Source organism: Hordeum vulgare, chromosome 1H (genome assembly GCF_904849725.1).
Source record: "Hordeum vulgare subsp. vulgare chromosome 1H, MorexV3_pseudomolecules_assembly, whole genome shotgun sequence".
Lineage (NCBI taxonomy): Eukaryota > Viridiplantae > Streptophyta > Magnoliopsida > Poales > Poaceae > Hordeum > Hordeum vulgare.
In genome coordinates, this window is record NC_058518.1 from 308,945,570 (window position 1) to 308,961,007 (window position 15,438).

Here is a 15,438-nt window from a genome sequence, read left to right on the forward strand (position 1 = left end):
TCATTTTGTTGCTACTGTTTTCTGCGTGTCAAGTATTTATTCCTATGACCATGAGATCATATAACTTACTGACACCGGAGGAATGCTTTGTGTGTATCAAACGTCGCAACGTAACTGGGTGACTATAAAGATGCTCTACAGGCATCTCCGAAGGTGATAGTTGAGTTAGTATGGATCAAGACTGGGATTTGTCACTCCGTGTGACGGAGAGGTATCTCGGGGCCCACTCGGTAATGCAACATCACACACAAGCCTTGCAAGCAATGTAACTTAGTGTAAGTTGCGGGATCTTGTATTACGGAACGAGTAAAGAGACTTGCCGGTAAACGAGATTGAAATAGGTATGCGGATACTGACGATCGAATCTCGGGCAAGTAACATACCGAAGGACAAAGGGAATGACATACGGGTTTATACGAATCTTTGGCACTGAGGTTCAAACGATAAGATCTTCGTAGAATATGTAGGATCCAATATGGGCATCCAGGTCCCGCTATTGGATATTGACCGAGGAGTCTCTCGGGTCATGTCTACATAGTTCTCGAACCCGCAGGGTCTGCACACTTAAGGTTCGACGTTGTTTTATGCGTATTTGAGTTATATGGTTGGTTACCGAATGTTGTTCGGAGTCCCGGATGAGATCACGGACGTCACGAGGGTTTCCGGAATGGTCCGGAAACGAAGATTGATATATAGGATGACCTCGTTTGATTACCGGAAGGTTTTCGGAGTTACCGGGAATGTACCGGGAATGACGAATGGGTTCCGGGAGTTCACCGGGGGGGGCAACCCACCCCGGGGAAGCCCATAGGCTTTGGGGAGACACACCAGCCCTTAGTGGGCTGGTGGGACAGCCCCAAAGGGGCCTATGCGCCAAGGATAAGAAATCAAAGGAAAAGAAAAAAAAAAGGGGGGGAGGAGGTGGGAAGGGAGGAGGACTCCCTCCCACCAAACCTAGTCCAACTCGGTTTGGGGGGAGAGTCCTCCCCCTTGGCTCGGCCGACTCCTTGGGGGTCCTTGGACCCCAAGGCAAGGCCCCCCTCCCTCCTCCTATATATATGGAGCAATTAGGGCTGATTTGAGACGACTTTCTCACGGCTGCCCGACCACATACCTCCACGGTTTTTCCTCTAGATCGCGTTTCTGCGGAGCTCGGGCGAAGCCCTGCTGAGACAAGGTCATCACCAACCTCCGGAGCACCTTCACGCTGCCGGAGAACTCTTCTACCTCTCCGTCTCTCTTGCTGGATCAAGAAGGCCGAGATCATCATCGAGCTGTACGTGTGCTGAACGCGGAGGTGCCGTCCGTTCGGTACTAGATCGTGGGATTGATCGCGGGATTGTTCGCGGGGCGGATCGAGGGACGTGAGGACGTTCCACTACATCAACCGCGTTCTCTAACGCTTCTGCTGTACTGTCTACAAGGGTATGTAGATCACTCATCCCCTCTCGTAGATGGACATCACCATGATAGGTCTTCGTGCGCGTAGGAAAATTTTGGTTTCCCATGCGACGTTCCCCATCACTAAGAGCCCACAAGCCCACCAGGCACGGGCCCCCCTGGTCGCGCCTGGCAGGCTTGTGGGGCCCACATTGCTCCACCGCCTCCAATTCTAGCTCTATTTAGTCCCTTTCATCGGAAAAAAATCAAAGAGAAGAGTTCATCGCGTTTTACGATACGGAGGCGCCGCCACCTCCTGTTCTTCATCTCGAGGGCAGAACTGGAGTCCGTTCTTGGCTCCGGAGAGGGGAGATCGTCGCCATCATCATCACCAACCTCCCTTCATCGCCAATTTCATGATGCTCTTCACCATTCGTGAGTAATCTCATCGTACGCTTGCTGGATGGTGATGGGTTGGATGAGATCTATCATGTAATCGAGTTAGTTTTGACGGGGATTGATCCCTAGTATCCACTATGTTCTAAGATTGATGTTGCTACTACTTTGCTATGCTTAATGCTTGTCACTAGGGCCCGAGTGCCGTGATTTCAGATCTGAACCTATTATGGTGTCGCCAATATATGTGTGTTCTTGATCCTATCTTGCAAGTTGTAGTCACCTACTTTGTGTTATGACCCGGCAACCCCGGAGTGACAATAGCCGGAACCACTCCCGGAGATGACCATAGTATGAGGAGTTCATGTATTCAGTAAGTGTTAATGCGTTGGTCCGGTTCTTTATTAAAAGGAGCACCTTAATATCCCGTAGTTTCCATTAGGACCCCGCTGCCACGGGAGGGATGGACAATAGGTGTCATGCAAGTTCTTTTCCCTAAGCATGTATGACTACATACGGAATACATGCCTACATTACATTGACGAACTGGAGCTAGTTACATATCTCTCCGTGTTATAACTGTTGCATGATGAATAACATCCGACATAATCATCCATCACCGATCCAATGCCTACGAGTTTTTCCTACTGGTCCTTACTACCGTTATTTTGCTGCTACTGTTGTCACTGTTGCTACTGTTACTCTGTTGCTACTGCTGTCACTTTGCTGCTACTGGTTACCGTTGCTACTGTTACTATCACACTACCTTGCTACTGATACTTTGCTGCAGATACTAAATCTTTCAGGTGTGGTTGAATTGACAACTCAACTGCTAATACTTGAGAATATTCTTTGTCTTCCCCTTGTGTCGAATTGATAAATTTGGGTTGAATACTCTACCCTCGAAAACTGTTGCGATCCCCTATACTTGTGGGTTATCACCGACGTGACCGACTTTGTGGACTGGTGGCGGGAAACTTGCCTCTTGGTTCCTACCTTGGCTTCGAAAGGCATGTCCCCTATCATCCAACAGTGGATTGATACATATGAAAGCATCGTAACGCAATCATCTTCAACCTCGGCTCAACCTCACTCATCTCCTCAACACGATCAACAGTGGCTATGGGATTTGGCAGGCGTGTGTGGGCTTGCGAGTTTGCTCCCGAGAGAATCACAAGTAGCGTCTAAGGGTGTTGTTGTATGCGGGATTGTCGCCTTCATTAGCTATTGTACCTTGGGTGTGGCCTTCATTGGGCTACTTTATGTCGAGTGTGTCATTTTTAGGTCTTGCGACGACTCTTTATCTCAATAAATGCAATGAAACGTAAAGTTTTCATATGCCTTTACATGAGTATTTTTTATGTAATTACTCAAGAACAATGTCTATGGCCTTTACATGAGCCAAAAGAGGTGGCTATAATGTTGCCTCAAATATGGCTCATTCCGTCTCAAAATATGCCTTTACATGAGTATTTTTTAAGTAATTTATTGATAGTATATTTATTTCTTTAATGCTTCCTCCATCTCAAAACTATTGTCGTAGAAAGTTGTACTAAATTGAAGGCATTTATGTTTTAATACTATGTGAGATGTCCTAATTTTAGTTATGGATTGTAATTGTATAGCCATGTTTTGATGTGTCCGTTCAATCATTTCAGTCCGTATATGGTATACATTAAAACATCCAAAATATCTTATATTTATGAACGGTGAGCTAATAAAATCACATCCTCTTCAAGAAACTAACATCGGTTCTAAAATTGCATTTGAAACACGTTTTGAAATGATAAATATTTGGAAACAAAACTCCATAGATACATCTTCATAACATGCATGCCTGGCACCAAGTTTTGTGGAAGAACTTTTTTGTTTTGCCTCCGTAAAAAGTCAAATTTCAGTGTTTCTAAATAGCGTCTCATGACATATATTATTAATTATTTTGCACAGGCGAAATAAAAAGTTTTTTCCACAAAAAATTGTGAAAATGTACATGTGAAACTTCTTAAGAATTTTTGGACGATTAAAAATAAAATTTTCAAAGTGGGTTCATCCATGACTCTTCCTTGGTGGATAAGACTAACCAACCAGTTGACCAACACTATCCCAATCATCGATAAACTTCGTGGAAGGTTGTTGGTGGGTAGTACAGACAAATCTGGTGCAGTGTGTTCTTCGGCAGCATCTCCGCCTCTCCGGACTGCTGTCCTTGTTACCAACAAGCCGGCACTCTCCATCCACAAGCTCCAAAGGAAGAAACGGGTAATCCGAAAGGCCTTCCAAGAAGCGAGGGGGCAGAGGGCGGCGCAAACCATGGCCACGGTGGAGCAGCAGCAGCAGCAGATCGAGCACAGCCACCTCGCCATCAGAGGCCTCAACCTCCACGTAGCCCAAGCAGGCACAGGTCAGCCACTCAGCGCCCCCTCCCTCCCTCGACCACGCCCGCGGCAGACAGGCCGGCCGGCCGGTGGTGAGTGGTGACCGTTGTTTGCTTGTTGCAGGCGAGCTCGGGACGGTGCTGTTCCTGCATGGCTTCCCGGAGATATGGTACTCGTGGCGCCACCAGATGCTGGCCGTGGCCGCCGCCGGGTACCGCGCCGTCGCGCCGGACTGGCGCGGGTATGGCCTCTCCGACCAGCCAATGGAGCCGGAGGCGGCGGCGTACAGCGACCTGATAGAGGATCTCCTCGCCCTCCTGGATGCGCTCTCCGTCCCCAAGGTACCCTCCTCTAGCCCTGGATTATTGGCCATTTTTGGGGGAATCAATGTGTCCGGGTCAGGGGTCAGTTCTCGATTGGGAAAAAGGGAATTCTTCATTCTTGGTTGGTGTTGTCGCTTAAAATCAGTGTGGGGATCCCGGGGGCAGTTCCTGTAGTTTAGGACGGTAACAGTCACTGTGAGTTCTACGAGTAGTACTGTGACAGAAATATTCAGATGGAACTACATATTTGAAGGGAAATTCTTAAATATGTAAGAAATTTGCATAAGTTCATAGAGGTTTTAAACCGGAAATCATGGTAGAGTTGGTATAGTTACAAACACATAACATTAAGGGGGTCATTCAATTATAGTCATGCATATTGTGCTTAAAATTACTCTCACACTTTCAAGAGGCAAATTTGTCACAGTTTGTTTCATCTGTAGTGTCAAAAGTTGATGTGTTTTAAGCTGGCACTCAACGGGATGTAGGCAGCACAGAGAACCAAACCTGCCCTTCTGGTCGATGTTGAATTTAAACATACTAAAATAAGATAATTCTCTCACGAAAAGAAGTGTTATTCTTCAATGTTCTCTTCTGATAACTTCCGTTTTGCTTCACATCAGGCTTACCTTGTGGCAAAGGATTTCGGAACCATGCTAGCTTATGATTTTGCTCTTCGTCACCCCAACCGCACATGCGGTGTTATGTGTTTGGGTATCCCTTTTCTTCACGGTGGCTCCTCCTTCACTGCCATGCCAGAAGGCTTCTACATACTGCGCTGGCGGGTTCTTACCCTAACCTGAAGTTCCATGTCATAGGGAGTTCTTCTCATGATATGATACAGAAAGCTTGTGCTGTGCAGGAACCAGGAAGAGCAGAGGCAGACTTTGGCAGGTATGACGTCAAGCGAGTCGTGCGCACCATCTACATTCTCTTCTCTAGAAGCGAAATCCCGACAGCGAAGGAAGATCAAGAAATCATGGATCTCGCGGACCTGTCGACTCCCCTTCCAGAGTGGTTCACCGAGGAGGATCTTGATGTCTATGCGTCCCTCTACGAGAAATCTGGTTTCGTGTATCCACTGCACATGCCATACAGGTAAAAGCAGCGATTACTAGTTTCCATTTTCTTAAAGGTGCCTCGATTATGTGCCATTGTGGTGACTCAATAGTTTGTGGTATTTTTGCTCATCAAATATTGACAGATATTGTTGTATATGTGTTGCAACGCTTGACAGGTCTCTCCATAAGAGGCAACCAATTGAAGACCCAAAATTCGAAGTCCCGGTGTTCGTCGTCATGGGGGAGAAAGACTACGTGTGCAAGTTCCCCGGGGTCGAGGCCGTCTTGAAGAATGGCACCATGGAGAAGTTTGCGCCGGATCTGAAGATCACTTACATCCCTGAAGGAGGCCATTTCGTGCAGGAGCAGTTCCCGGACAAGGTCAATGATCTCCTCCTTGGCTTCCTCAAGGACCATCCTGTGGCTTGACACACGGGGCCTACTATGCTCGGCCTGTACTCGGTCTCATAAGTACCGTACTCCGTGCACATTCCGCGGTGTTATATATATATGTTCGGTCCGTGTTGTCCTCTAATAATCCTTTAGAACGCCAGTGTTTAGTCCTCCTGTAATTGTGTAATTTCACCCAAAATTTATCTGAATTTCATTTCGAATTCCCAGGAATCGAATCGAATTGAAGATCGTTTCAGCTTGGTAGGTCCTAACGTAGGCAGGCACATGCCGCAAGGGGTGAATCATGCCGTAGGTTATAACTCGTTACACCAATCATGTTATCTTTTAGGAACTCCAATGTTTTCAACAGCAGCATGAGATTTAGGGTGGCTATCCATTATTAGACTACCCATAATGGGATGTAACATAGAGTAGTAACATGTTTATGTTATTATCTAAGTTACTACATTTACAATGAATAGTAACATAAGGATAGTAACATCGAGTCTTTCATTTATTAATTTATAGGCTCATCTTGTCGGTATGCGTTATGTTACTCATAGGGACAGTTATGTTACTCATAGGGACAGTAACATGCTAAGTTAGTTAATTTCTCTCTTCTTGTTAATTAGTTGTCATATCATATTTTTTGCTTAGGTGGCATCTATGATACTATCAATGTTACTTCCATTATGGATAGTCTTAGTGCATTGCAAACTTGACCCTTGTCAATCAATAGGCAAACTACCAGCAAACCGACAAGACAATGCATTTTACATCACTCAGACCAAGACAATGCATTTTACATCACTCAGACCAGGCTATAAGGCCCTGTTTGGTTCCAAATAAGTCACCAACTTATAAATTGAAAAATGTAAAAAATAACTTATTTTGTCAAACAGACCCAACTTATAAATCGTCCCAACTTATAAGTCATAAGTTGCTCCACCCCAATTTAAAACTTATAAATCATCCATTTTTGCATGGAAAGGTGACTTATAAGTCAGATGACAATCAAACAGGTGTGACTTATAAGTCCGTGGTTTTAAGTCACCTGACTTATAAGTCACCTAACTTATTGAAACCAAGCAGGGCCTAAGAGTAGAAGGATATATTTTTGCCACAAGAGTCAAAGCAAATATAATGCATCAGGTAACGAACAGATCACTTCATAAACGCATTTCAAACATTAAAATCTCGTGACATGCCATAATACAGAATACAAGCATGTTAGTGGGTATCATTAACTCTTATGAGCTACAACAAGGAGCTTTCCTTCGGGTACATGACGACACCAAAAGCCAGCTGAACCGATATCACTCAGCCTTGTTCATGACAGCAGAGGGGTTCCACAAGTCTTGCAGTGCACATATGAGATCACCAGCTCACTCAACGACTAGTAAACTAAAATGGGTATCAACACCGCTTGCTTGGTATGAATGATTTTGGGGTCTCCACCAGGCATGCATGATACAATCATCAGTCAGGGGGGCTTAGGGCATCATGAACAAACTACTCCAAGCATTTATCTCAGCGGCCCGTCATCTACAACTCTTCAGCCCGATATTTGGATGACCTGCATAAGGAAGCCGTATAAGGTAAGGCAAGATGGCGGCAAAATGCAAGGCAAACAATAGATTTGCAGGAAATACAATCAGCTGTTGAAAACCGATGTTGAGCTACATTTTAGACTCTAGACAATCTGATGGGCATATTATACAATACTTCCCATCAACAAAAACAATAGGTATTGGAAACTTAGAATACATGAGCGTGGTAACAGTAGGCTGCACATGTGTCCATTGCAGCAACCAGAAAACATCTATCCTTTTCAACCAAGGACCAGAAAAGATGTCATCTTGAGCAATTTGAAGCAATAAATTAAATGTCCATGCTCACTATTTTGATTTTTTGTTGGAGAAAACACGGGCTCGCCAATTACAAGTGTTGTTAGGTGATTAATTATCAGTTCCACACAAATTCGTTGGGAGCAGATCTATCATTCAGTTTTACTGAGTTTATCAGCTCTAAGATCCAGCGACAGAGCCGCTGCCACCGCATGTAATCACTGTCGCTGTCCCATCCGTTGCTCAATCACTCGGCCAGCTCGCCTCCCAGCAGCAACAAAAATGCACCCCAAACACGAATCATGAGGGTTTCAATATTAGCCTACAACACTTGCATGACATATATTAGCCATTTGTCCCCAATAACATGAACATCATACCACCGATATTAGAAGACTAGTGATGCATACATTCATATGTTGAAGCATTACATAGCAGTTACCATGCACATAGATCGAGTAATGTTCTCTTGCTTTTTCAGTAATCCATCAAAATTGCAAGGTTGTGCGTTTTTGCTCAAAAATAAGTCCTGGAGATGCAAGGCAACGGGTGAACCGCATATTGAAGTGTACATTTTTATGCAGAACTGTACTTTCCACAAACTACACTTAACTGCACCGGGATGATTAAAAAATGTCAAATAAATGTTTACCTAGCCAACTTTATAGTAATCTATGCCATATTTTCATGGGCCAGATACTCCCTCCATCAAAATAATAGGGCCGAATACGTTTTCCGAGATTACCTTAGACCGAGGGTTAGCACAATAATACTCCCTCCTTTCCTAAATATAAGTCTTTTAGAGAATTCAATACAGACTACATATGGATGTAAATAGACATATTTTAGAGTGTAGATTTACTCATTTTGCTCCCTATGTAGTCCGTATTGGAATCTCTAAAAAGACTTATATTTAGGAACTGAGGGAGTATATGACATGCATGTTACACAAAGCATACCATCGAATTCGTATGTGAAAGGAGTTTCTGATGACACAATTTTTAATAACATGCTTCTCATATACTAATAATTGTATCATTGGTCAAAGGCAACCTCCAAAAATGTATTAGGCCCTATATATGTGGATGGAGGGAATAAGAGGAATTGTTCATCCTCACACAACTAGAGCACAATCCATGCACTTTCACTAGAGGTTAATAATGCATTGACCTCACTTCTTTCTGATTTGATTTTTGGTGTCCTATATAACATAACGATAATGCTACTTCCTCCGTTCCTAAATATAAGTTTTTTAGAGATTGCAATACGGACTACATATGGATGTATATAGACATATTTTAGAGTGTAGATTTCATTTATTTTGCTCCGTGTGTAGTTCATAGTGAAATCTCTAAAAAGACTTGGAGCATCTCCAGCCGTTTGGCCTCCAGTGCACCCGGCGATGGCGTTTGCGTCGACGGCTTTTTCGGCTTGGGGGGGGGGGGGGGGGGGGGGCATTTCCAGCCGCACCCCTAGGTTTCGGCCCCAAACACACATTTCAAAGTTCTCTTTCCCGCTACCAAAAAACGACACAGGTTCGGCGATCATCATGCCACAGGTCGGCGATCATCATGCCACAGGTCGGCGATCGAACATATAGCCAAAGTCTGGCGATCAAAAAGGCAGGAACCATAGACATGGAACTCAAATGGCAAGCTCCTCTCCTGCAGGGGTGGGAAAGCTCGGCGGAGGCATTGGGGCCGCAGTTGTAGTGCTCGGCGTTGGGTTGGCGGCTTGGCGCTGGCTTCCACTTGACGCGAGGCTCGCCCGGCCACCGGTTGTTCCTCTTCCACCTCCTCCTCGACCGACATCGTCGTGCTCGACCTCCTCCATGTCGTTGGTGATGTCCAGCGTTTCCTCTTGCGTGCGGAACCCGGGGCACGAAGTGGTGGCGGCTGAGCTGTTCGGGATGATCTCGTCCATCTCGGCGTCGGCGCTGCTGAACTGTGGCGTCGAGCTAGGTGTGAAGTGTAGGGGCCACGGCGTAGAGCCGTCGTAGACGAACCTGAGTACGTCGGCGAGTAACCGTACTGGGCATTGAGGCCAGCGATGAACACAGAGTGTGTGTGCGGGGAGGTGATGTTGGGGTTGAAGCCGCCAAGCGCGTCGCCGTCGGCATATTCAGGCAAGGGCGCGTACCCCCACACTGGCGCCGAGAAGTTGGCCGGTGAGGCGACGCTTTGCTGGCTACCCACGCGCCTTGTGGGTACTGGCCTGCCTGTTGAGGCGGAAGGATCTGGCACTTGTTCACCATGGCCACGCGAGACGACACCTCCTGCTCTACCGCCGCGTCCCTGGCCTTCTTCATGTTGAGCTTGTTTCGTCGATCGCTGGTGATCGCCGCCCGGCGAACAACGTCGGCCTTCCACTGGGGGTTCGTCAAACCCGGGGCCTTGCCATCGGCGCCCTCAGCTTCGGCGTTGCGGGTTCGGCGGCTAGGCGAGGGGGCGCATACTTCTTCGGCGGCATGGCAGGCGATTCTGGGGAGAATGGCGGGAACTGCAGGGGAGATGGGGGATAGTGGGGAGGAAAAGGCGAAAAACAGCAGGAAAATCGACAGTGCAGCCTCACGCGCCTTTTTGCTTCAGCCGGTGCGGGGGCGCTGGTTTCGGCTTGGGTTCGCCGGATGTGATTTCGGCCCAAACCGGCGAAAGACGAGGATCTTGGGGTGCGGCATGGGACATTTTCGTTCGCCCGGCGGAAAAAAGGCGCCCTGGGGGTCTTGGGGGGCGGCTGGAGATGCTCTTATATTTAGGAACGGAGGAAGTATTTTGTTTCCACTGGCTAAAGCTTGGCTGTGAGAGATGATATATCCCAGAAAGGACAAAAAGTGATGGCTGGACAAATGGTCTGTACCTATAGGACTGATAGACTTCTTTTGTACTACTAGATAAAACTATGCATTCTGTATCATTTATTTGAATGCTAACTCTGAGTAATTGCGCTATGATAGTTCCCAGTACATCTATGACCAATATTTAGGACGAAGAAAAGAGCTACAGAATCTTAACAGTTTAACTGTGAAAGAAAGCGCCCTAACCTCTTATGGGGTAATACAGCAGTACTCCATGCATGAAATAAATAACAGAAAAATAAAAAAGAATCCACCAAGCGGACAGCCAACAAAGAGACACTACGAAGAAAACGGCACAACAAGGTGTGTGTTAAGAGGTTTGCATACTTGCAACTCAAACCTTATAAAGTGCTAAAGAAATATTTCATCTGAAGTACAGTCTCTAGTTGAATAATAGTGAATAAACATACAATGAGAAGTAGCTATATGATGCATCAGAAGCTTCAGAGCATGAGAATACATTGAGGCAAATTTATATTTATTGGAACAGAAAAATACCTTATCAAAACAGTAAGGACTAGGGTTCTGCAGCATTGGGATTTTCTTCTGCACCAAGAGCCAGAACGACTTTCCTCAGGATGGCATCAACTGGCAGATGTGAGTTCTCAACGGCCTTGCTTATAGCTTGCCATCTCTCACCATGTTTTGGCTCAGCTGCAATGCATCGTTTCAGAACATCCTTTTGTGTGTCCGCATTTCCGTGCTGGAGTTCAAATTTGTAGTACAATGCCCAAAAATCCCCAATGTCAGGAGCAAGAGTAACAGCTCTGTTCAACCAACTCCTTGCTTTATCAACCTTCCTGTCATGCCAGAATAGTTTGGCGACAGCTGCAATGACATGTGGATCATGATCACATCGCTTTATAGCATCTGAGCTCTTTGATTTGCGTTGGGGACGTGGCACCATCTCAATAGCTGCAGCCCATAAAATGCCACTTGTTGGGCACTCTTGTAATGCCTTGGCTAGTAGAGAATCAGCTTCCTTTTTGTTCCCGTGCCTCAATTCAGCTCGAATTGCTGCAAGCCATAGTTCAGGTGTAGCTGGATTCTTTTTCCTTGCCATGGTGAGGAAAGCGCGTGACTTACTCAAGCCATTTATCCTCTCCTCTAGACTAGCTAGTGAGAGCCAAAGAGGAATGCAACCGGGGCAGTGCTTGAGTCCATTCTCGTAAACCTCCTTTGCCTTCGGTACGTGCCCAATCCGGTCTTCCATCTGTCCAAGCATTAACCACAATTTGAAAAAGGAGGGGAATAACTTCAGACCTTCCTCCAATAACCTCCTTTCCTCATTCACATTTCCTAATTCCCTCTCAACAATTGCTGATTTCATCCAAACCCTCTCGGTGCCTCCTCTTTCCCTGGCCTTGGTCAAAAGCATTCTTGCTCTCTCCGGTTCGTTGTTCTCGAACTCTAACTTAAATGCAGCTAACCAGATCTCCTCGGAAATAGGGATGGCAGCATAAGCTTCCTGAAGGATGGCCCTAGCTGCAGGGACATCACCAGCCAGCCATTTCTCCTTTGCACCCATAAGCCATAACACTTCAGCTTTTGGATTGTACGTGACAGCCTTTCTGAGAATGGCTTCAAGAGATTCTCTTGTACCATGGCTCTTCTCAAGCTGCGCCGCTTTAAGCCATATACTCTTTTTGGCAACGAACACGCTAAGAGCATGTGCATAGATGGCCCGAGCTGTCTCAATCGAACCACGTTTCTTGCATTCCTCAGCATCAGCAACCCATGTTCGCTTCCGGTCCTCGTCATCAACCCCAACTCCAATAGTGCTCTTCACAATAGCCTGGCAAGTAAGCACAGATCCAGCACGCTCTGCAGCTTCGGCTTCCTTTAACCATGCCTCCCTATCAATATCCAACCCTTCTCTCTGCAAAGATCTTATACCTCTCTCAATCACCTTGCTTACAGATTGGGTGTTCCCATTAGCCTCCTCCAGCTTTGCAGCTGTAATCCAAATGGCAGGTTCCTTGTTGAGCTTCTCCCTGGCCTTGTTAAGAACCTTCTTTGCCTGGTCATACGTCTCGAGCCTTGCTAGGGCAAGCCACAGCTCGACATGAAGTGGGCAGCACTCCACAGCCCTGTGAAGCAACATCCGTGCATCCTCCTCGTTCGCCAGCTCCACAACAGCCTTCCACAACCTAACTGAATCAGGAATGTGCTCCAGCCCCTTCCTTAAAACCCTGCTCTTGTTCAAATCACTGGTCTCTAGTTTTGCAGCCTGCAGCCACAGCTTCACAGAGTTGGGAATTGCCTTCACACCCCTGGCAATTACTGCCTTTGACTCATCTGGACTAGCCAACCGGCATGCCTCGAACCAAACATCCTCATTCTTGGGGCACTCCTCACAGCCCCTCTGAATGAGCTGCCGAGCAGACTGGAGCTTGCCAGCAACCTCTTCAAGCCTAGCAGCAGCAATCCAACCTGGAGGATGCTTCGGGTTTGTCTGTGTCACAGACCTGAGCAGCAGTCTCGCCTTCTTAATATCAGAGATCTCAGCATCGCTAGTAATTTTCATGCTTTTCAAGTCTGTAAGGTATCCCTTTGGATCAACAACAGTAAGCCCAGAAACTGAATCCGATAGCCTGTCCAGTTTCAGCGAAAGCACGGTACCACGACCCTCACCCACGGCTGTCAGGTCAGTAACCGGTGTTTGCGCCCATGGTGTCTCTGTGCCACCAGCGGCACGGCTCTTGGGGTCCAGTGCTGTGACATGCTCCTGCTCCTGCCGGGCCTTCTCAAGCAGAGTGTCCGGCACCGGGACAAAGCTCTCGAACCGCTTCTTCTTGTTGCGAGCCGAGTAGTCCCCAATTTCAGGTATGCTTTCCCACTCCTGCACTGACACATCGGCCAGTTTCCTCTTGAGATCAGCAAACTGCTCTGTGATCTTGGGGTTGGACGCACGGTACTTCTCAATCTCCTGCTTGAGGCGCGCCTCGCGCCGATCCTTGCGGCGCAGGTCCATCCTCTGGTCGATGCTCTCCCAGACAGCATCAGCCTCGCGGTCATCATCGTCGTAGTCGGCGTTGGAGAAGAGGCCGGCGTCGTTGCCCTCGAACTCGTCAAACTTCTGGTTCTCGTCGTATCCCTTCTCCTCGTCGCCGCCTTCATCTCCGCCTTCGTCCTCGCCTGGGGGCTTCCCGCGGCCGCGGCCGACAGCGGGAGGAGCAGCCGCGGCGGCGGAGCGATCTGGGAGGTCCGGGGCAGCGCGGGCCGGCCCGATATCGGAACGGGTGGTGAAGCCGGTGGCGCCACGGCCGAGACCCGCGACGTAGTTGGGGGGCGGCTTGGAGTTGAGGAAGTCGTAGCGCACGGGGCGGGCGGGCGCCGCCGCCGGAGGAGGGGGCGGCGGCGGGGTCGGGGCGGGACCGCTCATGTCGCCGAGGAGGACGGGGCGATCTGGGGGGAGGGGAGGGGAGGAGCAGAGAGGCGGCGGTGGAGCAGATGGGTTTGGGTCGGGGAAGATTTCTCTTCTCTCTCTCTTTTTTTTTTCTTTTTTGAAAGGAATAGCATACTCCCTCCCTTCCTAAATGAGTACTACTCCCTCCGTTCCTAAATATAAGTCTTTTAAGCGATTTTACTAGATGTCTACATACGGAGCAAAATGATTGAATATACACTCTAAACTATGTTTATATACATCCGTATGTAGTCCACTAGTGCAATCTCTACAAAGACTTATGTTTAGGAACAGAGGGAGTAGTATAAGTCTTTTTAAAGGTTTTATTAGTGGACTACATACTTTAGACTATAAAATTCACTCATTTTACTTTATATGTAGACCTTTAGTGAAATATCTTAAAAGACTTATACTCCCTCCGTTTCTAAATATAAGACCTTTTAGAGATTGCACTATAAACTACATACGGATGTATATAGACATATTTTAGAGTGTACATTCACTCATTTTGCTCCGTATGTAGTCTCCTAGTGAAATCTCTAAAAGATCTTATATTTTGGAACGGATGGAGTATTTAGGAACGAAGGGGATATATTCCACCTAAACTTGGTGCGTCATCTCAGTGTCCACCATCACCGGAACAAAGTCAGGGGCCTCATCAGCCTAAATAAGCACGGGCACATCGGCACCCAAAGCATATTGTGCCAGAGCATGCGCAATTTTGTTACAATCCCGTTGCCTGAAGTTATACTCGAAAGAATGAAACGATCCACGGCACAAACTTCTAGCCTCTCTAATTAGGACGTCCAGTTCAGCAGCGTCGTAGTCTAGGCCCTTCAGTGCAGTGGTCATGGTAAGGCAGTCTGATTCAAAAATAATGTGTTGCACTCCTAGATGAGATGCTCCTTCAATTGCTTTCAAACATCCCAAACACTCAGCTTGGAAAGCACTTTGGACATGCTCCAGCTTGCCTGCGGCCGCAGCCAAGAAGACTCCATGTTCATCCCTTGCAACAAAACCCAGGCTCGTGACTCATTCTCCTTTCTAGAAGCTACGTCCACGTTGAATTTGACGATACCTGGATCTGGGGCAAACCACACATGCTGCACATCTGGTTGTAGTGTTGGCTGGCTTCGTAAAGCTTCAAACTCTGTCACATGCTTAGTAATGAACATGCTCACCTCATCTGCCGATCGATATTTTTGTCCAACATTGACCTTGTTCCTCGAAGTCCACCATGTAACGCCCAAGATGCGATCCTATCCTTATTTTGGTGCGAGGGCCTCGATAGGGATATGTAACGACCAAGATGCGGTCCTTTCCGATCTGGGGGTCGAGGCCCCCGAATAGGAAAGAAGCGCATCTAAGTGTTTTGCAAGCAAGTAAACATAGCACATAAT

General features: G+C 47.1%; 2 protein-coding genes across 2 annotated transcripts; one reads left to right on the forward strand and one right to left on the reverse strand.

The window, feature by feature from the left end:
- Window positions 1–3,868: 3,868 nt before the first annotated feature.
- On the forward strand, window positions 3,869–6,159 carry LOC123432879 (AB hydrolase superfamily protein YfhM-like). The gene is made up of 5 exons (XM_045115421.1): window positions 3,869–4,177; window positions 4,275–4,492; window positions 5,098–5,259; window positions 5,337–5,572; window positions 5,712–6,159. The coding sequence occupies exons 1-5, from the start codon at window positions 4,087–4,089 to the stop codon at window positions 5,962–5,964; spliced, it is 960 nt and encodes a 319-aa protein (XP_044971356.1). The 5' UTR covers window positions 3,869–4,086; the 3' UTR covers window positions 5,965–6,159.
- A 922-nt stretch (window positions 6,160–7,081) lies between these two features.
- Window positions 7,082–14,101, reverse strand: LOC123432895 (protein STABILIZED1). Its single transcript, XM_045115422.1, has 2 exons — window positions 11,128–14,101; window positions 7,082–7,504 (listed from the first exon to the last, which is right to left on the reverse strand). The coding sequence occupies exon 1, from the start codon at window positions 14,012–14,014 to the stop codon at window positions 11,147–11,149; it is 2,868 nt and encodes a 955-aa protein (XP_044971357.1). The 5' UTR covers window positions 14,015–14,101; the 3' UTR covers window positions 7,082–7,504; window positions 11,128–11,146.
- Between the last annotated feature and the right edge of the window lie 1,337 nt (window positions 14,102–15,438).